Raw genomic sequence first — 24,106 nt, forward strand, 5'->3', positions numbered from 1 at the left:
AAAGGATGAATCCGTGGACTCGTCATACCTTATAGAAGAAATAGCTTTCATGAGAAAGAGCTGTGTGCAAAACATTGATGCAAAATTTTGCTTCTTAGGACTGAGAAACATCCAGTTTATACTGAAAATATTTTCATACAATGTGTGTATTTACTAAACAGCAATGTATTTACTAACCAGAATGTATTTACTTTTCAGAATGCATATTTTATCATTTTCTTTGTGTCTGACATTATCCTCACAGAAAACTACTTACAACTTAAATTAGTTTAAAAAGACTAAAATAAAAATAATAAAAAAAACTTACTGTAGGGATGTCATGCCTTTTAACCATTCCTGTAAAGTAAAATAACCCATGTTTTGTGCATCCAATTTCCAAGCTAGAACAAGCATTACTACCTGTAAGGAAAAGAATATAATTATGTAATGCAATAAATCAAAACTAAAAAAGTCTGTATTTATGAAGCAGCGGTCATCAGACCGCTGCTTCCCTAACCTCTTCGCCACCTCTTAGGTGGCAAATTCCAATCTCCCCAGTCTCATCCGACCGGGGAGATTTATAGCTCCTGCCTGCGTATGATTGGCTGTGCATGGGCAGCGTTGCACAAGAACGCAAAATTGCGTTCTTGTGCAATCTTGAATTTCGACAGCGCCCCGTCTGCCATAGCATGATAAATCGACCCCAACGTGTACCGATGAGCCAAATTAATTGCCAGTAAAGTACGACAGATCTATATTGAATTTTTCCTAAAAATATTGTTACAGTTCGATGAAAGTCTTTTTTTTCCGTTTTTTTTTTTTTTATTATTTTTTAGAAGGCAGACATTTTATGTAAAATGAATACATTGTTTTACAAGGGAACAGGCAAGTAGATTAAAGATAAATTACATTTATGGCCAATTAAGATAAAATATTCAAATTAATTATCTCCTGAAAAACACAAAAGATTTAAAAGCTGTGTAGAAGGTTTAAAAAGCTAAATAGATATTACACAGGGGTTTGGCACTTGTACGTGAAAAAACTAAAATGTATGCTTCCTTTACAAATTAACAAGGTCATCACATGTGGATTTACACTACAGTCCACAAGGAGGCGGCAAAAACACCCCTTCATATACAAGAGCATTAATCACTCTCACTCTCCCAGAATATCTCAGTCATACAAGTAGATGGGAGAAAACCTGAAAAGTGATAGTGCAAAAGCTGGGCAAATGAAGTCCAAAGCAAGTTCATCTTCAACTGTATAGAAAAGAAGGACTTGAATTTGAAAGAAAGAAATTTATCAGGTAAGCATACATTTTTTATTTCATAAGATGGCGAGTAGACAAGGTCACCAATATCAATATAAATGTGTGTGTGGGGTGCAGTTAAAGGGTCAGTCTACTCCAAAAAAATTAAAGAGATATATAACACCTTAAATACTCATTCCCCAGCTTAGCACAACCAACATTGTTTCATTAATACAACTTTATAACCATTAAACCTCTAAATGTCTGCCTGTCTCTAAACCACTACAAACCATCTCTTACCTCAGTGCATTTTTATAGCTTTTCACAGCAATGCAGTGCTAGATCATGTGTGCTCACTCCCATGGAGTTATTCATGAGTCAGTACTAATTGGCTAAAAAAAACCCTTAAATTATGCTTACCTGATAATTTTCTTTTCTTCTGATGGTGAGAGTCCACAGATGCATTCATTACTTTTGGGAATTCAGAACCTGGCCACGAGGAGGAGGCAAAGACACCCCAGCCAAAGGCTTAAATACCACCACCACTTCCCTCATCCCCCAGTCATTCTGCTGATGGAACAAGCTACAGTAGGAAAGATATCAGGGTGAAAAAGGTGTCAGAAGAATAAAAAACATAATTTATGGTTGCCCCACAGAAAAAACGCTTACGGGGAGCTGTTGACTCTCCCCGTCAGAAAAAAGAAAATTATCAGGTAAGCATAATGTCAGGGTACAGGTAAATGACATATATATTATATATATATATATATATATGTAAATAGGACAAGGGAATGTGTTTATGTATGAAACCATCTTTTTGTCAGATATTACTAAAGTAAGGGCTGCAATTCTGATGTCAGGATTGATTCAGGGCCCCATGAGTTGAATACACATTTCAGGACTCAATTGCAGACAGGATGTCTCCAGAGACTTTGACACTAAAGCATTTGCTCTTTAGTTGGAAGTGCAAAAATTCAGAGCACTCTTTTGCCCTATGCTGTGGAGAGAGACGCCGAGTCTGTAATCAGCAGTGGAAACACTGGTCAAAATCAGAGGGAAATGGTAATTAGCACAGGCTTGTTAATTGCCCCTAAACATCAAATACACGTCTGTATTGCTAGCTAAACAGAAAATATGTTGTATTGTGACTTTTACAACTACTCGTAAAATGATCTATGCTGTTTATGAAGTCTCCATGTACAAGAAACAGACAAATTGGCATTTGCAATTCCCTGTGTGATCTGCTGGATTTTGTATGGTTTTGAACACTGCATAGAAATGAATATATATGTGGGAGATGGATTAAAATTGTGTAATAGATTAAATGGCAATTGAAATAAACCCATTGTTAAAAGACAGCATAGAAATTAATACATGTGTGTGTATATATATATACATATATTCAGGGACATATTATATTAAAGGGATAATTGCTGTGTTGGATATATATATGAAAAATAGATTCAAACCTGTAATAAATTGATTGGAAAGTGTGATAATCCCATTGTTTAGTTACATATAACATAATTTTTCTATTTTTCAGATGGGGCTAGAGGATACCATGCAAGATTGCCTGCATGGGATATCTGAATCATGTCATATGATTATATACTAGATGTTTGTGAAAGTTTAAACACAGCTCTGAAAATATAACAGATGTATAAATGCTATTAATTTTGGAATAATTAGCAGTATAGTTATTTTGATATGGTATGGTGTTGAGGGCATACTGTGTTTCATGTCAAATTGATCAGAATAAATAATGTGATATAATACAATACATATAAACATATAACTTATTAATGTAAAGAAATTATGACAGTTATTACACATTTTAAAGAAATATTTTAAATGCTAGAAATGTTAAGAATGAAGCTGTGTTGTTTTCTCACGCTGCCCCCGGTGTTATGATGCGAGAATTGCAACCAAGAAATGATTGGTTGTTGCAAGGATGCATCTCCTTGGCAACATACATTCACAGGGTGAACCAATGAGAAGGGACCAGCACGTGGGCGTAACCAAACCAGATCTCCAATGATTATATAACAGGAAAGTTAAATGTAAGAGAGGACAGTTTTTTTTGTGATTTGCTTAGACTGGTGATTGATAACTGGCGGCCATACTTGGAAAACAGTAATTTAAGCAATGAGCTGAAACTAACCTTGATCTATGCAAAATAACTTTCCTTCAAATGAGGAGATCTAAAGATATTTGGAAAAGATTGAATTACAATTTGGTTCAAACTGGTGATGTATGATTTCTAACTTTAATATTTTAAACAAAGGTTATTGGCACAAATAATATTTACAATTTCTGATGTTTTAATAGAAGTGTATATTGTACTATTGTTTAAATTAGTATTGTAATTATTTTGCTGAATATTAGTAGCTGCCATCTTAAGTCTCATTGTGATATTTTAAATGCAATATTGAATGAAAGGCTATTTGTAAATAAGGCTGGTTTTAAAGGTAAACTCTTATGAGAGTTGTAAGAAGTATAGCATATCTAAATATTTTTTTTTTTTTACGTGTATAATATTGTTTCATATTCTAGTATTGCAAATATATTCCAATATGCTCATATATATTAACTAATAAAAAGAATTCAGGTATTTATATTAATTTTATGATTTCTAGTAGATGCATATTGATTGAGGGTTTATTTTAAAGGATAATTATTTAAATATATTGTGTTATAACCCTGCCATAGACTGATATATTATTTGGAAAGCACTACTGAAGATTTTCATAGAAATACTGACAATAATTTAAGTTTTTCTTCTTAAACGGGGAGTCCACAGCTGGGAAAACAATACCCAAGCTATAGAGGACACTAAATGCAAAACGGGGGGATACAAGAGGCACAGCCTGAAATCACCCCAACACCCAACAAAAAAAGCTGCTTTACCAGAAGGAGGACAAAAATAGAAAGAACCAAGTAACTGCCCATCAGTTAAAACTAGCAAGGCCCTTGCTAGAGACCCAGATTCACTAGACTCAACCGAGCATAAAGGCCTCCAAGGAGATAAAGTCCTGCAGGCACTAAGCCCACAGTTAAACACCCCCCCCCCCCAACCCGAGGTAAGGGGGACCTCCACATTCTCCCTGAAGGGAGGAAGAAGGACTCGAATAAGAGAGTCCGAAAGGACCACCAGACCAACAGCTAAGGCAATAAAGAACCCCAAGCATACCTTCAAGAGCGTAAACCAAGGTTGCAACAGGACAAAGCTGCGTAAGGAACGAACCCTACCGACCAAGCAGAGTGAAGGGAGGAAAATCCCAGATCCCTATCTGCATGGAGTCCAAGGGACCAATGTAACGTCCCACCCCTGGAAACTTAGAGGGACAAAGGTAGACCCCCTTACTTACAAAGAGTGCAAAACTGCACTCAGGATAGAGCGACCGAGGTAGAAAAACCACCCTCGGGAGCCGCTACATCTAATTATGCTCCAAATGAAGCCACAGGCGTCCCTCTGCAAAAGAGGTCTAAGCGGACGCAAGCCGCCAACACTAGCCAATCAAAAGCTAGTAACCCAGGATCCTCACAGAGGACAAGCACAGAGAAGAGCAGAGCAACTCCCTCCAAAGAAACACAGGGAAGGAAGGATAGTACCCAAAACCAGCAGAGAAAAAGCTACCTGCTGAGGGAAGGAACACCCCGCAAAGCCTCCCATCTAAGGAAGGCCCACAAGATCTACTGATGCGGTCAAGGAACAACAGAGCAGTCAGATTGCCGACTCCCACTCCGAGGCAACGGACCCAGCACCAAGGCGACTGGCAATGTCCGAAAGGACAAGGGAATTAAAAGTTCCCCAAACCACCAAGACCCTCAGGAAGGAAAAAGGAGGGGATCCATACCCCCCAGGAACGAGCTCGGGTTCCAGAACTCAAACACAGCTCCATTCCCTAAGAGAAGGGACCCTCCCAAAAAGGAGACCCTATACTGAAACTACAGAAAGGGCATGACACCAGAAAATTCAACCCTGTACATGACATCCTGTACACAAAGCAGGGAGGACCCCACTGAATAGAGGAAGAAAAAGACCTCCGGGGCACCAGGTGGATTCTGGGGTATGCCGAATCCTCCCCAAAAGGGGGGGGGGACGCAAACATAACAGCTCACCCGCCCACAGGCATGGAGCGTAAAACTGTAGACTGACGTCAAAAGGCCAATACCTATTGATAGGAACCATCCGGCTACTACAGCCGGCCCAGTAGAAATTTCCATTCTCCGTTAAGAGGGAAAAATCCGCCAGAAAGGACAAGAGGACGTTCCGGAATCGGAAAACTGGGCCGTCCAGATCCAACCTAAGGGATCTGGTCACGGAAAATCCAAATTGTCCAGTAAAAGGCCAGGATTATGACAAGAAAACCAGACACTCGGAGCCCGGAGCCGGCTTCAAACTAATAACCCCCCTGAGGAACCATCAGGTTACCGCATCCGGAGAAGACCTTGCACCATAGTTGATGCAATTAAAGCCACAGCCAAGGGTCCTTAGACACCGAACGTTCACATAAGTATCCCGGAGAGAGAGAGCTTAACCCTTAGGCTCGAGGGATAACACCCACTAAGTCTAAAGACTAAGGTAAACTTACAAGAGAACAGAGCTCAAAACTTACAAGAGAACAGAGCTCAGAAAACAAAAAAGACAGTTAACGCCTGAGGACGTACCCTGCACGTCCTCGGTCTGGAAAGCAGCTGGAAGCGATCCTGCTCGCTTCCAGCCGCTTTCCGTTTTTTGCAGTGATGCCTCGATATGGAGGCATCCTGCAATAACCCTGCATGGCCATCCGATGCAGAGAGAGCCACTCTGTGGCCCTCTCTGCACCGGACATCGAAGGCCGGTATCGTTGGTGGGTGGGAGCCGACGTGGGAGGTGGGTGGGCGGCCATCGATGGGCTGTGTGATGCGGAGGGGGGTGGGATTAGGGATGGGACCGACGCAGGGGGGTTGGGCGCGTGAGCTACACGCTACACTACAGAAGAAAAATATATAATATAAGTGGGAGAAAGTCAGAAATGGCCTATTTAAAAATAATCTAAGGGATCTTGGAGGGGTGAGGGGAGCTACACTACAGAAGGTACCCAAGATGGCCCCCATTAAGGTAGAGGGGGAGGGTTAGAGAGCTGTTTGGTGGGGGATCAGTGAGGTTGGGGGCTAAGGGGGGATCCTACACAGCAGCATGTGTAAATATGCTATAAAAAAACAAAATATACCTTTTATTTTAGTACTGGCAGACTTTCTGCCAGTACTTAAGATGGCGGGGACAATTGTGGGGTGGGGGAGGGAAGAGAGCTGATTGGGAGGGATCAGGGGGTCTGATATTTCAGGTGGGAGGCTGATCTCTACACTAAAGCTAAAATTAACCCTGCAAGCTCCCTACAAGCTACCTAATTAACCCCTTCACTGCTAGCCATAATACACGTGTGATGCACAGCTGCATTTAGCGGCCTTCTAATTACCAAAAAGCAACGCCAAAGCCATATATGTCTGCTATTTCTGAACAAAGGGGATCCAAGAGAAGTATAATTGCAGAAGCTGTTTGTAAATTATTTCAGTGAGAAACCTAAAACTGTGAAAAAATGTACGTTTTTTTTAATTTGATCGCATTTGACGGTGAAATGGTGGCATGAAATATACCAAAATGGGCCTAGATCAATACTTTGGTTGTTTACTACACTACAGCTAAAATTACCCCAAAAAGCTCCCTACATGCTCCTTAATGAACCCCTTCACTGCTGGGCATAATACCCGTGTGTGGTGCGCAGTGGCATTTAGCGGCCTTCTAATTACCAAAAAGCAATGCCAAAGCCATATATGTCTGCTATTTCTGAAGAAAGGGGATCCCAGAGAAGAATTTACAACCACTTATGCCATAATTGCACAAGCTGTTTGTAAAAAAATTCAGTGAGAAACCGAAAGTTTGTGAAAAAATTTGTGAAAAAGTGAACAATTATTTGTATTTGATCGCATTTGGCGGTGAAACGGTGGCATGAAATATACCAAAATGGGCCTAAATCAATACTTTGGGATGTCTTCTAAAAAAAAATATATACATGTCAAGGGATATTCAGGGATTCCTGAAAGATATCAGTGTCCCAATGTAACTAGCGCTAATTTTGAAAAAAAAGTGGTTTGGAAATAGCAAAGTCCTACTTGTATTTATGGCCCTATAACTTGCAAAAAAAGCAAAAAACATGTAAACATTGGGTATTTCTAAACTCAGGACAAAATTTAGAAACTATTTAGCATGGGTGTTTTTTGGTGGTTGTAGATGTGTAACAGATTTTGGGGGTCAAAGTTAGAAAGTGTGTTTTTTTCCATTTTTTTCCTCATATTTTATAAAAAAAAAAATATAGTAAATTAAAAGATATGATGAAAATAATGGTATCTTTATAAAGTCCACTTAATGGCGAGAAAAACGGTATATAATGTGTGTGGGTAAAGTAAATGAGTAAGAGGAAAATTACAGCTAAACACAAACATCGCAAAAATATTAAAATAGCCTTTGTCCCAAACGGACAGAAAATGGAAAAGTGCTGTGGTCATGAAGGGGTTAAGGAAGAGTTACCGTCGCCAAGGACCGGATTCAAAGAGTACAATCCAATAGAGGAGACAAGTAATCGCCACTTAAACTTGGTACCACGGATTTCCAAGGAGTTATCTGAGCCTCCAACCCTATTGGGGAGGAGAAAACTCTAGCTCCTGATCCCAAGGACCTCAGGAACCTCCAGAGTATGCCTTAGCAGGAGCAGAAACTCAGTAACCCCGCCAACTATCAGAAACAGGACATCGAGGACTGAGCACAATCCCCTCTGATGCCCCACCCAAAGGAATAAACGAGTACCAGCCTGACGTCTAGGAACGAAAGGCCTCCTATAACATGAAAAATCAAGAAAAAAAAAAAAACAAACAAGAAAACAAACTCTTCACTAGAGTAAGCAACTCAGCACCCCAACCGGGCAAATCACTTATAACGGGCACCACGTGTTTGATATAAACCTCAAGGAACAGAAAAAACTAGTGCCCGACCAGGACCAGCCTGATACATAGGGCACCCCAGAACTGTTCAAGGCCACGGAAAAGTCGAAGCCCTAGTAGGGAAAGACAAATTAAACGATAGACATAACAATGTCCTAACATTCTCTATTTAACTTCCGCGGACGTGCTAAAGCGACCACGCTAGTATCAAATCCCAGAGAAGAAATTGTTTTCCAAAAGGAAAAATAATAATAATAATAATAATAATAATAATAATGAGCTTCTAAAAATAAAATAAAATACATCCTAACCGGATCAACGAAAATTAGGGCCGCACCCGCAGGTAAACTCCCAGGAAGAATGGACACACTGACAGGACCAGCCGGTCAGAGACCCAATTCTTCCAAAGTTCAGAACTGGAATAAGATACCCCAAAAAAAGAAAAAATAGAAATGACAAGGAGATCGACTTCATCCCCCTTCGTCTAACCCTGCTTGCCGTCTGAAACAAAAGACTGAGGATCCATCGACCCGTTAGGACTGGGATCCTCCAGCACTGCCAAAACATGCCTCAGCAGGGCATGAAGGCACACCAGTCTATAACAAAAGGCAAGACTTACCTCCGCCGGGGCAACTGATGACCCTGGCCCCGAGGGTTGGACCCCTGAAGCCTCAGAGGAAACCGCTTCCCCAGAGAGCTGATCTGATTCAGACGATCCCATGCCTGATGAGCCCTGGTTAACGGAACACGGACAGCATCTTCCTGGAAGATGTAAATGCACCAGCGCCATAGATATGGCCATGCGGAACCATGCCGTAACATCTGGAGGAAACAAGACCCCTTCAGAAAAAGGGGTAACATCAATCAGGACACCTGCTTGTGTAGCAAAAACATAATTTATGTAAGAACTTACCTGATAAATTCATTTCTTTCATATTAGCAAGACTCCATGAGCTAGTGACGTATGGGATATACATTCCTACCAGGAGGGGCAAAGTTTCCCAAACCTCAAAATGCCTATAAATACACCCCTCACCACACCCACAATTCAGTTTAACGAATAGCCAAGAAGTGGGGTGATAAAAAAAAGGAACGAAAGCATCAAAATAAGGAATTTGAATAATTGTGCTTTATACAAAAAAATCATAACCCCCACAAAAAAGGGTGGGCCTCATGGACTCTTGCTAATATGAAAGAAATGAATTTATCAGGTAAGTTCTTACATAAATTATGTTTTCTTTCATGTAATTAGCAAGAGTCCATGAGCTAGTGACGTATGGGATAATAAATACCCAAGATGTGGAACTTCCACGCAAGAGTCACTAGAGAGGGAGGGATAAAATAAAGACAGCCAATTCCGCTGAAAAATAATAATCCACAACCCAAAACAAAAGTTTTAATCTCAATAATGAAAAAAACTGAAAATATAAGCAGAAGAATCAAACTGAAACAGCTGCCTGAAGTACTTTTCTACCAAAAACTGCTTCAGAAGAAGAAAACACATCAAAATGGTAGAATTTAGTAAAAGTATGCAAAGAAGACCAAGTTGCTGCTTTGCAAATCTGATCAACAGAAGCTTCATTCCTAAACGCCCAGGAAGTAGAAACTGACCTAGTAGAATGAGCCGTAATTCTTTGAGGCGGGGATTTACCCGACTCTACATAAGCATGATGAATCAAAGACTTTAACCAAGACGCCAAAGAAATGGCGGAGGCCTTCTGACCTTTTCTGGACCCAGAAAAGATAACAAATAGACTAGAAGTCTTTCTAAAATCTTTAGTAGCTTCAACATAATATTTCAAAGCTCTTACTACATCCAAAGAATGTAAAGATCTCTCCTTTGAATTCTTAGGATTAGGACACAATGAAGGAACAACAATTTCTCTACTAATGTTGTTAGAATTCACAACCTTAGGTAAAAATTTAAATGAAGTCCGCAACACTGCCTTATCCTGATGAAAAATCAGAAAAGGAGATTCACAAGAAAGAGCAGATAACTCAGAAACTCTTCTAGCAGAAGAGATGGCCAAAAGGAAAAGAACTTTCCAAGAAAGTAATTTAATGTCCAGAGAATGCATAGGTTCAAACGGAGGAGCTTGTAAAGCCCTCAGAACCAAATTAAGACTCCAAGGAGGAGAGATTGACTTAATGACAGGTTTGATACGAACCAAAGCCTGTACAAAACAATGAATATCAGGAAGATTAGCAATCTTTCTGTGAAAAAGAACAGAAAGAGCAGAGATTTGTCCTTTCAAGGAACTTGCAGACAAACCTTTATCCAAACCATCCTGAAGAAACTGTAAAATTCTAGGAATTCTAAAAGAATGCCAGGAGAATTTATGAGAAGAACACCAAGAAATGAAAGTCTTCCAGACTCGATAATAAATCTTCCTAGACACAGATTTACGAGCCTGTAACATAGTATTAATTACTGAGTCAGAGAAACCTCTATGACTTAGAATCAAGCGTTCAATTTCCATACCTTCAAATTTAATGATTTCAGATCCTGATGGAAAAAGGGCCTTGAGATAGAAGGTCTGGTCTTAACGGAAGAGTCCAAGGTTGGCAACTGGCCATCCGAATGAGATCTGCATACCAAAACCTGTGAGGCCATGCTGGAGCCACTAGCAGTACAAACGAACGTTCCATTAGAATTTTGGAAATCACTTTTGGAAGAACTAGAGGCGGAAAGATATAGGCAGGATGATAATTCCAAGGAAGCGACAACGCGTCCACTGCCACCGCCTGAGGATCCCTGGATCTGGACAGATACCTGGAAAGTTTCTTGTTTAGATGAGAGGCCATCAGATCTATTTCTGGAAGTCCCCAGATTTGAACAATCTGAAGAAATACCTCTGGATGAAGGGACCATTCGCCCGGATGTAACGTCTGGCGACTGAGATAATCCGCTTCCCAATTGTCTACACCTGGGATGTGAACCGCAGAGATTAGACAGGAGCTGGATTCCGCCCATACAAGTATCCGAGATACTTCTTTCATAGCCTGAGGACTGTGAGTCCCACCCTGATGATTGACATATGCCACGGTTGTGACATTGTCTGTCTGAAAACAAATAAACGATTCTCTCTTCAGAAGAGGCCAGAACTGAAGAGCTCTGAAAATCGCACGGAGTTCCAAAATGTTGATTGGTAATCTCGCCTCCTGAGATTCCCAAACCCCCTGCGCTGTCAGAGATCCCCATACAGCTCCCCAACCTAACAGACTCGCATGTGTTGAGATCACAGTCCAGGTTGGACGAACAAAAGAAGCCCCTTGAACTAAACGATGGTGATCTATCCACCACGTCAGAGAGTGTCGTACATTGGGATTTAAGGATATTAATTGTGATATCTTTGTATAATCCCTGCACCATTGGTTCAGCATACAAAGCTGAAGAGGTCGCATGTGAAAACGAGCAAAGGGGATCGCGTCCGATGCAGCAGTCATGAGACCTAGAATTTCCATGCATAAAGCTACCGAAGGGAATGATTGAGACTGAAGGTTTTGACAGGCTGAAACCAATTTCAGACATCTCTTTTCTGTTAGAGACAAGGTCATGGACACTGATCCTATTTGAAACCCCAAAAAGGTTACCTGAGTCTGAGGAATCAACTAACTCTTTGATAAATTGATCCTCCAACCATGTCTTTGAAGAAACGACAAAAGTTGATTCGTATGAGATTCTGCAGAATGTGAAGACTGAGCAAGTACCAAGATATCATCCAAATAAGGAAATACCGCAATACCCTGTTCTCTGATTACAGAGAGAAGGGCACCGAGAACCTTTGAAAAGATCCTTGGAGCTGTTGCTAGGCCAAATGGAAGGGCCACAAACGCTTGTCTAGAAAACACAATTTATGCTTACCTGATAAATTTATTTCTATTGTGGTGTATCCAGTCCACGGATCATCCATTACTTGTGGGATATTCTCATTCCCAACAGGAAGTTGCAAGAGGACACCCACAGCAGAGCTGTAATATAGCTCCTCCCCTAACTGTCATAGCCAGTCATTCGACCGAAAACAAGCCGAGAAAGGAGGAACCATAGGGTGTAGTGGTTACTGTAGTTTAAATTTAAATATTACCTGCCTTAAAATGACAGGGCGGGCCGTGGACTGGATACACCACAAGAGAAATAAATTTATCAGGTAAGCATAAATTGTGTTTTCTCTTGTAAGGTGTATCCAGTCCACGGATCATCCATTACTTGTGGGATACCAATACCAAAGCTAAAGTACACGGATGAAGGGAGGGACAAGGCAGGAACTTAAATGGAAGGAACCACTGCCTGTAAAACCTCTCCCCCAAATATAGCCTCCGAAGAAGCAAAAGTATCAAATTTGTAAAATTTGGAAAAAGTATGAAGTGAAGACCAAGTCGCCGCCTTGCAAATCTGTTCAACAGAAGCCTCATTTTTAAAGGCCCAAGTGGAAGCCACAGCTCTAGTGGAATGAGCTGTAATCCTTTCAGGAGGCTGCTGTCCAGCAGTCTCATAGGCTAAGCGGATTAAGCTTCTTAGCCAAAAAGAAAAAGAGGTTGCCAAAGCCTTTTGACCTCTCCTCTGTCCAGAGTAGACAACAAACAAAGCAGATGTTTGACAAAAATCTTTAGTAGCTTGTAAGTAAAACTTTAAAGCACGGAACACGTCTAGATTGTGTAACACAAGGATGGAACCACAATCTCTTGATTGATATTCTTGTTAGATACCACCTTAGGTAAGAACCCAGGTTTGGTACGCAGGACTACCTTATCGGTATGAAAAATCAGATAAGGAGAATCACATTGTAAGGCAGATAGCTCAGAGACTCTACGAGCCGAGGAAATAGCTACAAAAAAAAAAAAAAAAAGAACTTTCCAAGATAAAAGTTTGATACCTATGGAATGAAGAGGTTCAAACGGAACTCCTTGAAGAACCTTAAGAACCAAGTTTAAGCTCCATGGTGGAGCAACAGGTTTAAAGACAGGCTTGATTTTAACTAAAGCCTGACAAAATGCCTGAACGTCTGGAACATCTGCCAGACGCTAGTGCAAAAGAATAGACGGAGCAAAAATCTGTCCCTTTAAGAAACTAGCTGACAATCCTTTTTCCAAACCTTCTTGGAGAAAAGATAAAATCCTAGGAATCCTGACCGTACTCCATGAGTAACCCTTGGATTCACACCAATAAAGATATCTACGCCATACCTTATGGTAAATTTTCCTGGTGACAGGCTTGCGTGCCTGTATTACGGTATCAATAACTGACTCGGAGAAGCCACGCTTTGATAAAATCAAGCGTTCAATCTCCAGGCAGTCAGCCTCAGAGAAATTAGATTTGGATGGTTGAAAGGACCCTGAAGTAGAAGGTCCTGTCTCAGAGGCAGAGACCATGGTGGAAAGGATGACATGTCCACTAGATCTGCATACCAGGTCCTGCGTGGCCACGCAGGTGCTATCAGAATCACCAATGCTCTCTCCTGCTTGATCTTGGCAATCAGTCGAGGGAGCAGAGGAAACGGTGGAAACACATAAGCCAGGTTGAAAGACCAGGGCGCTGCTAGAGTATCTATCAGTGTCGCCTTGGGATCCCTGGACCTGGATCCGTAACACGGAAGCTTGGCCTTCTGGCGAGACGCCATGAGATCCAGTTCTGGTTTGCCCCAAAGGAGAATCAGTTGTGCAAATACCTCTGGATGGAGTTCCCACTCTCCCGGATGAAAAGTCTGACGACTTAGAAAATCCGCCTCCCAGTGCTCTACACCTGGGATATGGATAGCTGATAGGTGGCAAGAGTGAATCTCTGCCCAGTGAAATATTTTTGAAACTTCTAACATCTCTAGGGAACTTCTTGTTCCCCCTCGATGGTTGATGTAAGCTACAGTCGTGATGTTGACCGACTGAAATCTGATGTACCTCAGAGTTGCTAACTGAGGCCAAACCTGAAGAGCCTTGAATATCGCTCTTAGTTCCAGAATATTTATTGGAAGGAGAGACTCCTCCTGAGTCCACGATCCCTGAGCCTTCAGGGAGTTCCAGACTGCACCCCAACCTAGAAGGCTGGCATTTGTTGTTACAATAGTCCAATCTGGCCTGCGAAGGTCATACCTTTGGACAGATGGACCCGAGATAGCCACCAGGGAAGAGGATCCCTGGTCTCTTGGTCCAGATTCAGTTGAGGGGCCAAATCTGTGTAATCCCCGCTCCACTGACTGAGCCTGCATAGTTGCAGCGGTCTGAGATGTAAGCGTGCAAACGGCACTATGTCCATTGCCGCTACCATTAAGCCGATTACTTCCATACACTGAGCCACCAAAGGGCGCGGAATGGAATAAAGAACCCGACAGGAATTTAGAAGCTTTGATAACCTGGACTCCGTCAAGGTAAATTTTCATTTCTACAGAATCTATCAGAGTCTCTAGAAAGGAAACTCTTGTGAGTGGGGATAGAGAACACTTTTCTTCGTTCACTTTCCACCCATGCGACCTCAAATGCCAGTACTACGTCCGTATGAGACTTGGCAATTTGGAAGTTTGACGCCTGTATCAGGATGTCGTCTAAATAAGGGGCCACTGCTATGCCCCGCGGCCTTAGGACCGCCAAAAGCGACCCTAGAACCTTTGTAAAGATTCTTGGGGCTGTAGCTAATCCAAAGGGAAGAGCTACAACTGGTAATGCCTGTCTTGAAAGGCAAACCTGAGAAACCGATGATGATCTTTGTGTATCGGAATGTGAAGATAAGCCTCCTTTAGATCCACTGTAGTCATATATTGACCCTCCTGGATCAGTGGTAGGATGGTACGAATAGTTTCCATCTTGGACGGAACTTTGAGGAATTTGTTTAAGATCTTTAGATCCAAAATCGGTCTGAAGGTTCCCTCTTTTTTGGGAACCACAAACAGATTTGAGTAAAAACCCTGTTCCTGTTCCTCCTTTGGAACTGGATGGATCACTCCCATAACTAGGAGGTCTCGTACACAGTGTAAGAATGCCTCTCTCTTTATCTGGTTTGCAGATAATTGTGAAAGGTGAAATCTCCCTTTTGGGGAGGAAGCTTTGAAGTCCAGAAGATATCCCTGGGATATAATTTCCAACGCCCAGGGATCCTGAACATCTCTTGCCCACGCCTGGGCGAAGAGTGAAAGTCTGCCCCCTACTAGATCCGTTACCGGATAGGGGGTCGTTCCTTCATACTGTCTTAGAGGCAGCAGCAGGCTTTTTGACCTGCTTACCATTTTTCCAGGTCTGGTTTGGTCTCCAGACCGTCTTGGATTGAGCAAAAGTTCCCTCTTGTTTATTATTAGAGGAAGTTGATGCCGCACCTGCCTTGAAGTTTCGAAAGGCACGAAAATTAGACTGTTTGGCCCTAGATTTGGACCTGTCCTGAGGAAGGGCACGACCTTTTCCTCCCGTGATATCAGCAATAATCTCCTTCAAACCAGGCCCGAATAGGGTCTGCCCCTTGAAGGGAATGTTAAGTAGCTTAGATTTTAAAGTCACTTCAGCTGACCATGATTTAAGCCATAGCGCTCTGCGCGCCTGTATAGCAAAACCAGAATTCTTAGCCGTTAGTTTAGTCAAATGAACAATGGCATCAGAAATAAAATAATTGGCTAGCTTAAGTGCTCTAAGTTTGCCAAGTATGTCATCCAATGGAGTCGCTACCTGTAAAGCCTCTTCCAGAAACTCAAACCAGTACGCCGCAACAGCAGTGACAGGGGCAATGCATGCAATGGGCTGTAGGATAAAACCTTGTTGAAAAAATATTTTCTTAAGGTAACCTTCTAATTTTTTATCCATTGGATCTAAAAAAGCACAACTGTCCTCGACAGGGATAGTAGTACGCTTTGCTAGAGTAGAAACTGCTCCCTAAACCTTAGGGACTGTCTGCCATAAGTCCCGTGTGGTGGCGTCTATTGGAAAACATTTTTCTAAAAATAGGAGGGGAAGAGAACGGCACACCTGGTCTATCCCATTCCTTATTAATTTCTGTAAACCTTTTAGGTATTGGAAAAACATCAGTACACACCGGCACTGCAAAGTATTTATCCAGTCTACACAATTTCTCTGGCACTGCAATGGTATCACAGTCATTCAGAGCAGCTAAAACCTCCCTAAGCAACACGCGGAGGTGTTCAAGCTTAAATTTAAATGTAGAAATATTAGAATCAGGTATCTTTCCTGAGTCATTAACATCACCCACTGACTGAAGCTCTCCTTCCTCAGCTTCTGCATATTGTGAGGCAGTATCAGACATGGTTCTTAAAGCGTCAGTATGCTCTGCATTTTGTCTCACCCCAGAGCTATCTCGCTAACCTCTAAGTTCAGGTAGTCTGGCTAATACCGCTGACAGTGTATTATCCATGACTGCCGCCATGTCTTGTAAAGTAAACGCTATGGGCGCCCTAGATGTACTTGGCGCCATTTAAGCGTGAGTCCCTTGGGCGGGAGTCAAAGGGTCTGACACGTGGGGAGAGTTAGTCAGCATAACTTTCCCCTCGTCAGACTCCTCTGGTGATAATTTTTTAAAAACAGAATATGATCTTTATTGCATAAAATGAAATCAGTACATTTGGTACACATTCTAAGAGGGGGTTCCACCATGGCTTTTAAACATAATGAACAAGGAGTTTCTTCTATATCAGACATGTTTATACAGACTAGCAATGAGACTAGCAAGTTTGGAAAACACTTTAAATCAAGTTAACAAGCAAATATAAAAAATGGTACTGTGCCTTTAAGAGAAACAAATTTTGTCAGAATTTGAAAAACAGTGAAAAAATGCAGTAAATCAAACGAAATTTTTACAGTGTATGTAATAGGCTAGCAGAGCATTGCATCCACTTGAAAATGGATGATTAATCCCTTAGTTCAAAAAAACGGATAAAAAAAACGAAATAGACGTTTTTTAACAGTCACAACCAACTGCCACAGCAAGCTGTGGTCCTACCTTCCCCAATAAACGACTTTGGAAAGCCTTTGAGCCCTTTAGAGATGTCCTATAGCATACAGGGGACTCCTGAGGGAAGCTGGATGTCACAGTTTTTAATTTTAACTGCACCAACTGTAACTTTTATACTATAACAGTGGAAAGCCTCAGTAAACTGTTTCTAGTCAAAATTTAAGCCAGCCATGTGGAAAAAACTAGGCCCCAATAAAGTTTTATCACCAAAGCATATATAAAAACGATTAAACATGCCAGCAAACATTTTATATTGCAATATCATAAGGGTATTACCCCTGGGAGTAAGCATGATACCAGTCGTTATTAAATCACTGTATTCAGGCTTAACTTACATTAATCCGGTATCAGCAGCATTTTCTAGTGTTTACCATCTCTAGAAAAAATTATAACTGCACATACCTGATAGCAGAATAAACTGCACGCCATTCTCTCGCTGAAGTTACCTCATCTGTGTAATCCCCTCAGACATATGTGAGAACAGCAATGGATCTTAGTTACAACCTGCTAAGATCATAGAAACCTCAGGCAGATTCTTCTTCTATTTACTGCTTGAGATAAAATAGCACAACTCCGGTACTATTTAAAAATAACAAACTTTTGATTGAAGAAAATAAACAAGCTATATTTAACCACTCTCTCCTACAACGACCTTGCTTGTTGAGAGTTGCAAGAGAATGACTGGGTATGACAGTTAGGGGAGGAGCTATATTACAGCTCTGCTGTGGGTGTCCTCTTGCAACTTCCTGTTGGGAATGAGAATATCCCACAAGTAATGGATGATCCGTGGACTGGATACACCTTACAAGAGAAAAGAGAATCTCAGAAACTGAAAGTGATCTGGATGAATCAGAATATGAAGATATGCATCCTGTAAATCTATTGTGGACATATAATGCCCTTGCTGAACAAAAGGCAGAATAGTCCTTATAGTTACCATTTTGAATGTTGGTATCCTTACATAACGATTCAATATCTTTAGATCCAGAACTGGTCTGAAGGAATTCTCCTTCTTTGGTACAATGAATAGATTTGAGTAAAACCCCAGACCCTGTTCCAGAACTGGAACTGGCACAATTACTCCAGCCAACTCTAGATCTGAAACACATTTCAGAAATGCCTGAGCCTTCACTGGGTTTATTGGAATGCGAGAGAGAAAAAATCTCTTTGCAGGCGGCCTTACCTTGAAACCTATTCTGTACCCTTGTGAAACAATGTTCTGAATCCAAAGACTGTGAATCGAATTGATCCAAATGTCTTTGAAAAATCGTAACCTGCCCCCTACCAGCTGTGCTGGAATGAGGGCCGCACCTTCATGTGGACTTGGGAGCTGGTTTTGACTTTCTAAAAGGCTTGGATTTATTCCAGATTGGAGAAGGTTTCCAAACAGAAACCGTTCCTTTAGGGGAAGGGTCAGGCTTCTGTTCCTTATTCTGACGAAAGGAACGAAAACGATTAGCAGCCCTATATTTGCCTTTAGATTTTTTGTCCTGAGGCAAAAAAGTTCCTTTCCCCCCAGTAAAAGTTGAAATAATAGAATCCAACTGGGAACCAAATAATTTATTACCTTGGAAAGAAAGAGAAAGCAAAAAGTTGACTTAGAAGACATATCTGCATTCCAAGTTTTAAGCCATAAAGCTCTTCTAGCTAAATAGCTAAAGACATATACCTGACATCAACTCTAATGATATCAAAGATGGCATCACAAATAAAGTTATTAGCATGTTGAAGAAGTTTAACAATGCTATGAGTATTATGGTCTGATACTTGTTGTGCTAAGGCCTCCAACCAAAAAGTGGAAGCGGCAGCAACATCAGCCAAAGAAATAGCAGGCCTAAGAAGATTACCTGAACATAAATAAGCTTTCCTTAGAAAGGATTCAATCTTACTATCTAAAGGATCCTTAAAGGAAGTACTATCTGCTGTAGGAATAGTAGTACGTTTAGCAAGAGTAGAGATAGCACCATCAACTTTAGGGATTTTGTCCCAAAACTCTAATCTGTCAGATGGCACAGGATACAATTTCTTAAACCTTTGAGAAGGAGTAAAAACATAATTTATGCTTACCTGATAAATTCCTTTCTCCTGTAGTGTAGTCAGTCCACGGGTCATCCATTACTTATGGAATATTTCTCTTCCTAACAGGAAACTGCAAGAGAATTACCCAGCAGAGCTTGCTATATAGCTCCTCCCCTCACCTATCATAGTCAGTCATTCGACCAAAGCAGACGAGAAAGGAGGAACCATAGGGTACAGTGGTGACTGGAGTTTAATTAAAATTTAGACCTGCCGTAAAAACAGGGCGGGCCGTGGACTGACTACACTACAGGAGAAAGGAATTTATCAGGTAAGCATAAATTATGTTTTCTCCTGTTAAGTGTAGTCAGTCCACGGGTCATCCATTACTTATGGAATACCAATACCAAAGCTAAAGTACACGGATGAAGGGAGGGACAAGGCAGTAACATTAAACAGAAGGAACCACTGCCTGAAGTACCTTTCTCCCAAACACAGCCTCCGAGGAAGCAAAAGTGTCAAATTTGTAAAATTTTGAAAAAGTGTGAAGCGAAGACCAAGTCGCAGCCTTGCAAATCTGTTCAACAGAGGCCTCATTTTTAAAGGCCCAGGTGGAAGCCACAGCTCTAGTAGAATGAGCTGTAATCCTTTCAGGGGGCTGCTGTCCAGCAGTCTCATAGGCTAATCGTATTATGCTACGAAGCCAAAAAGAGAGAGAGGTAGCCAAAGCCTTTTGACCTCTCCTCTGTCCAGAGTAAATGACAAACAAGGAAGAAGTTTGACGAAAATCCCTAGTTGCCTGCAAATAGAATTTCAGGGCACGGACTACGTCCAGATTATGCAAAAGTCGTTCCTTCTTTGAAGAAGGGTTAGAACACAGAGATGGAACAACAATCTCTTGATTGATATTCCTGTTAGTAACTACCTTAGGTAAGAACCCAGGTTTAGTACGCAGGACTACCTTGTCTGAATGAAAAATCAGATAAGGAGAATCACAATGTAAGGCAGATAACTCAGAGACTCTTCGAGCCGAGGAAATAGCCATCAAAAACAGAACTTTCCAAGATAACAACTTGATATCAATGGAATGAAGGGGTTCAAATGGAACGCCTTGAAGAACATTAAGAACTAAGTTTAAGCTCCACGGCGGAGCAACAGACTAAAACACAGGCTTAATCCTAGTTAAAGCCTGACAGAAAGCCTGAACGTCTGGAACTTCAGCCAGACGTTTGTGTAGAAGAATAGACAGAGCAGAAATCTGTCCCTTTAACGAACTAGTAGATAAGCCCTTTTCTAAACCCTCTTGTAGAAAGGACAATATCCTAGGAATCCTAACCTTACTCCATGAGTAACTCTTGGATTCGCACCAACGTAAATATGTACGCCATATTTTATGGTAAATTTTTCTGGTAACAGGCTTCCTAGCCTGTATTAAGGTATCAATAACCGCCTCCGAGAAACCACGCTTTGATAGAGTCAAGCGTTCAATCTCCATGCAGTCAGCCATCTATCAGCACCGCTCCCGGGTCCCTGGACCTGGATCCGTAACAAGGAAGCTTGGCGTTCTGACGAGACGCCATGAGATCTAGATCTGGTTTGCCCCAACGACGAATCAGTTGAGCAAAGACCTCCGGATGGAGCTCCCACTCTCCTGGATGAAAAGTCTGGCGACTTAGAAAATCCGCCTCCCAGTTCTCCACGCCTGGGATGTAGATCGCTGACAGGTGGCAAGAGTGAGACTCTGCCCAGCAAATTATCTTTGAGACTTCCAACATCGCTAGGGAACTTCTGGTTCCCCCTTGATGGTTGATGTAAGCCACAGTCGTGATGTTGTCCGACTGAAATCTGATGAACCTCAGAGTTGCTAGCTGAGGCCAAGCTAGGAGAGCATTGAATATTGCTCTTAACTCCAGAATATTTATTGGGAGGAGTTTCTCCTCCTGAGTCCATAATCCCTGAGCTTTCAGGGAATTCCAGACTGCTCCCCAGCCTAGAAGGCTGGCGTCTGTTGTTACAATCGTCCAATCTGGCCTGCGAAAGGTCATCCCCTTGAACAGATGTGGCCGAGAGAGCCACCATAGAAGAGAATCTCTGGTCCTTTGATCCAGATTTAGTAGGGGGGACAAATCTGAGTAATCCCCGTTCCACTGACTTAGCATGCACAATTGCAGCGGTCTGAGATGCAGGCGCGCAAATGGTACTATGTCCATTGCCGCTACCATTAAGCCGATTACTTCCATGCACTGAGCTACTGACGGTGTGGAATGGAGTGAAGGACACTGCAAGCATTTAGAAGTTTTAATAACCTGGCCTCTGTCAGGTAAATTTTCATCTCTACAGAATCTATAAGAGTCCCTAGAAAGGGAACTCTTGTAAGTGGTAATAGAGAACTCTTTTCCACGTTCACCTTCCACCCATGCGACCTCAGAAATGCCAGAACTATCTCTGTATGAGACTTGGCAGTTTGAAAACTTGACGCTTGTATCAGAATGTCGTCTAGGTACGGAGTCACCGCTATGCCTCGCGGTCTTAGTACCGCCAGAAGTGATCCTAGAATTTTTGTAAAGATTCTTGGGGCCGTAGCTAATCCGAAAGGAAGAGCTACAAACTGGTAATGCCTGTCTAGGAAGGCAAATCTCAGATACCGGTAATGGTCCTTGTGAATCGGTATGTGGAGGTAAGCATCCTTTAAGTCCACCGTGGTCATGTACTGACCCTCTTGGATCATGGGAAGGATGGTTCGAATAGTTTCCATTTTGAATGATGGAACTCTTAGAAATTTGTTTAGGATTTTTAAGTCCAAGATTGGTCTGAAGGTTCCCTCTTTTTTGGGAACCACAAATAGATTTGAATAGAATCCCTGCCCGTGTTCCGTCCGCGGAACTGGGTGGATTACCCCCATTAGTAAGAGGACTTGTACACAGCGTAGAAACGCCTCTTTCTTTGTTTGGTTTGCTGATAACCTTGAAAGATGAAATCTCCCCAGTGGAGGAGAAGTTTTGAAGTCCAGGAGATATCCCTGAGATATGATCTCCAACGCCCAGGGATCCCGGACATCTCTTGCCAAGCCTGGGCGAAGAGAGAAAGTCTGCCCCCCACTAGATCCGTTTCCGGATAGGGGGCCCTCTCTTCATGCTGTCTTGGGGGCAGCAGCAGGTTTCTTGGCCTGCTTGACCCTGTTCCAGGACTGGTTAACTTTCCAGCCCTGCCTGTAACGAGCAACAGCTCCTTCCTGTTTTGGAGCGGAGGAAGTTGATGCTGCTCCTGCCTTGAAGTTACGAAAGGCACGAAAATTAGACTGTTTGGCCTTTGATTTGGCCCTGTCCTGAGGTAGAGCATGGCCCTTACCTCCCGTAATGTCAGCAATAATTTCTTTCAAGCCGGGCCCGAATAAGGTCTGCCCTTTGAAAGGAATATTAAGCAATTTGGATTTAGAAGTCACGTCAGCTGACCAGGATTTAAGCCACAGCGCTCTGCGCGCTTGAATGGCGAATCCGGAGTTCTTAGCCGTAAGTTTGGTTAAGTGTACGACGGCATCAGAAATAAATGAGTTAGCTAGCTTAAGGGTTTTAAGCTTGTTCATAATTTCATCCAATGGAGCTGTGCGAATGGTCTCTTCCAGAGACTCAAACCAGAATGCCGCCGCCGCAGCAGTAACAGGCGCAATGCATGCAAGGGGTTGTAATATAAAACCTTGTTGAACAAACATTTTCTTAAGGTAACCCTCTAACTTTTTATCCATTGGATCTGAAAAAGCACAGCTATCCTCCACCGGGATAGTGGTGCGCTTAGCCAAAGTAGAAACTGCTCCCTCCATCTTAGGGACCGTCTGCCATAAGTCCCGTGTGGTGGCGTCTATAGGAAACATTTTTCTAAATATAGGAGGTGGTAAAAAGGGCACACCGGGTCTATCCCACTCCTTGTTAACAATTTCTGTAAGCCTTTTAAGTATAGGAAAAGCGTCAGTACACACCGGTACCGCAAAATATTTATCCAGCCTACATACTTTCTCTGGAATTGCAACTGTGTTACAATCATTCAGAGCCGCTAATACCTCCCCTAGCAATACGCGGAGGTTCTCAAGCTTAAATTTAAAATTTGAAATTTCTGAATCCAGTTTACCCGGATCAGACCCGTCACCCACAGAATGAAGCTCTCCGTCCTCATGTTCTGCAAATTGTGACGCAGTATCAGACATGGCTCTACCATTATCAGCGCGCTCTGTTCTAACTCCAGAGTGATCACGCTTACCTCTTAATTCTGGCAATTTAGACAGTACTTCTGTCATAACAATAGCCATGTCTTGCAAAGTGATTTGTATGGGCCGCCCTGATGTACTTGGCGCCACAATATCACGCACCTCCTGAGCGGGAGGCGAAGGTACTGACACGTGAGGAGAGTTAGTCGGCATAACTTCCCCCTCGTTGTCTGGTGATAATTTCTTAACATATAAAGTTTGACTTTTATTTAAAGTGACATCTATACATTGAGTGCACAAATTTCTATTGGGCTCCACATTGGCCTTTAAACATAGTGAACAAAGAGATTCATCTGAGTCAGACATGTTTAAACAAACTAGCAATGAGACTAGCAAACTTGGAAATACTTTTCAAAATTAATTTACAAGCAATATAAAAAACGTTACTGTGCCTTTAAGAAGCACAGAAAAACTAACACAGTTGAAATAACAATGATCAAAAATAGTTATAGCAACCAAATTTTCACAGTAAATGTATTAAGTTAGCAAAGGATTGCACCCACCAGCAAATGGATGATTAACCCCTTAGTACCCAAAAACGGATAACAATTATATAATTAACGTTTTTCTCACAGTCAAATACACTGTCACAGGACTACTGTGACTGATTACCTCCCTCAAAATGGATTTTGAAGACCCCTGAGCTCTCTAGAGACGATCTGGATCATGGAGGATGAAGTAGACA

The 24,106-nt window shown here is 41.9% G+C and overlaps 1 protein-coding gene across 1 annotated transcript in view; it reads right to left on the reverse strand.

Annotated features, from left to right (window-relative positions):
- The window catches only part of DCUN1D4 (defective in cullin neddylation 1 domain containing 4), a gene marked incomplete in the record, with an annotated part of 616,246 nt that overhangs the window by 233,054 nt on the left and 359,086 nt on the right, over positions 1-24,106 (reverse strand). The window contains 1 exon segment of the mRNA XM_053703976.1: positions 308-399. Coding sequence (XP_053559951.1) covers positions 308-399 — 92 coding nt within the window.

Source organism: Bombina bombina, chromosome 2 (assembly GCF_027579735.1).
Source record: "Bombina bombina isolate aBomBom1 chromosome 2, aBomBom1.pri, whole genome shotgun sequence".
In the NCBI taxonomy this organism is placed as follows: Eukaryota; Metazoa; Chordata; class Amphibia; order Anura; family Bombinatoridae; genus Bombina; species Bombina bombina.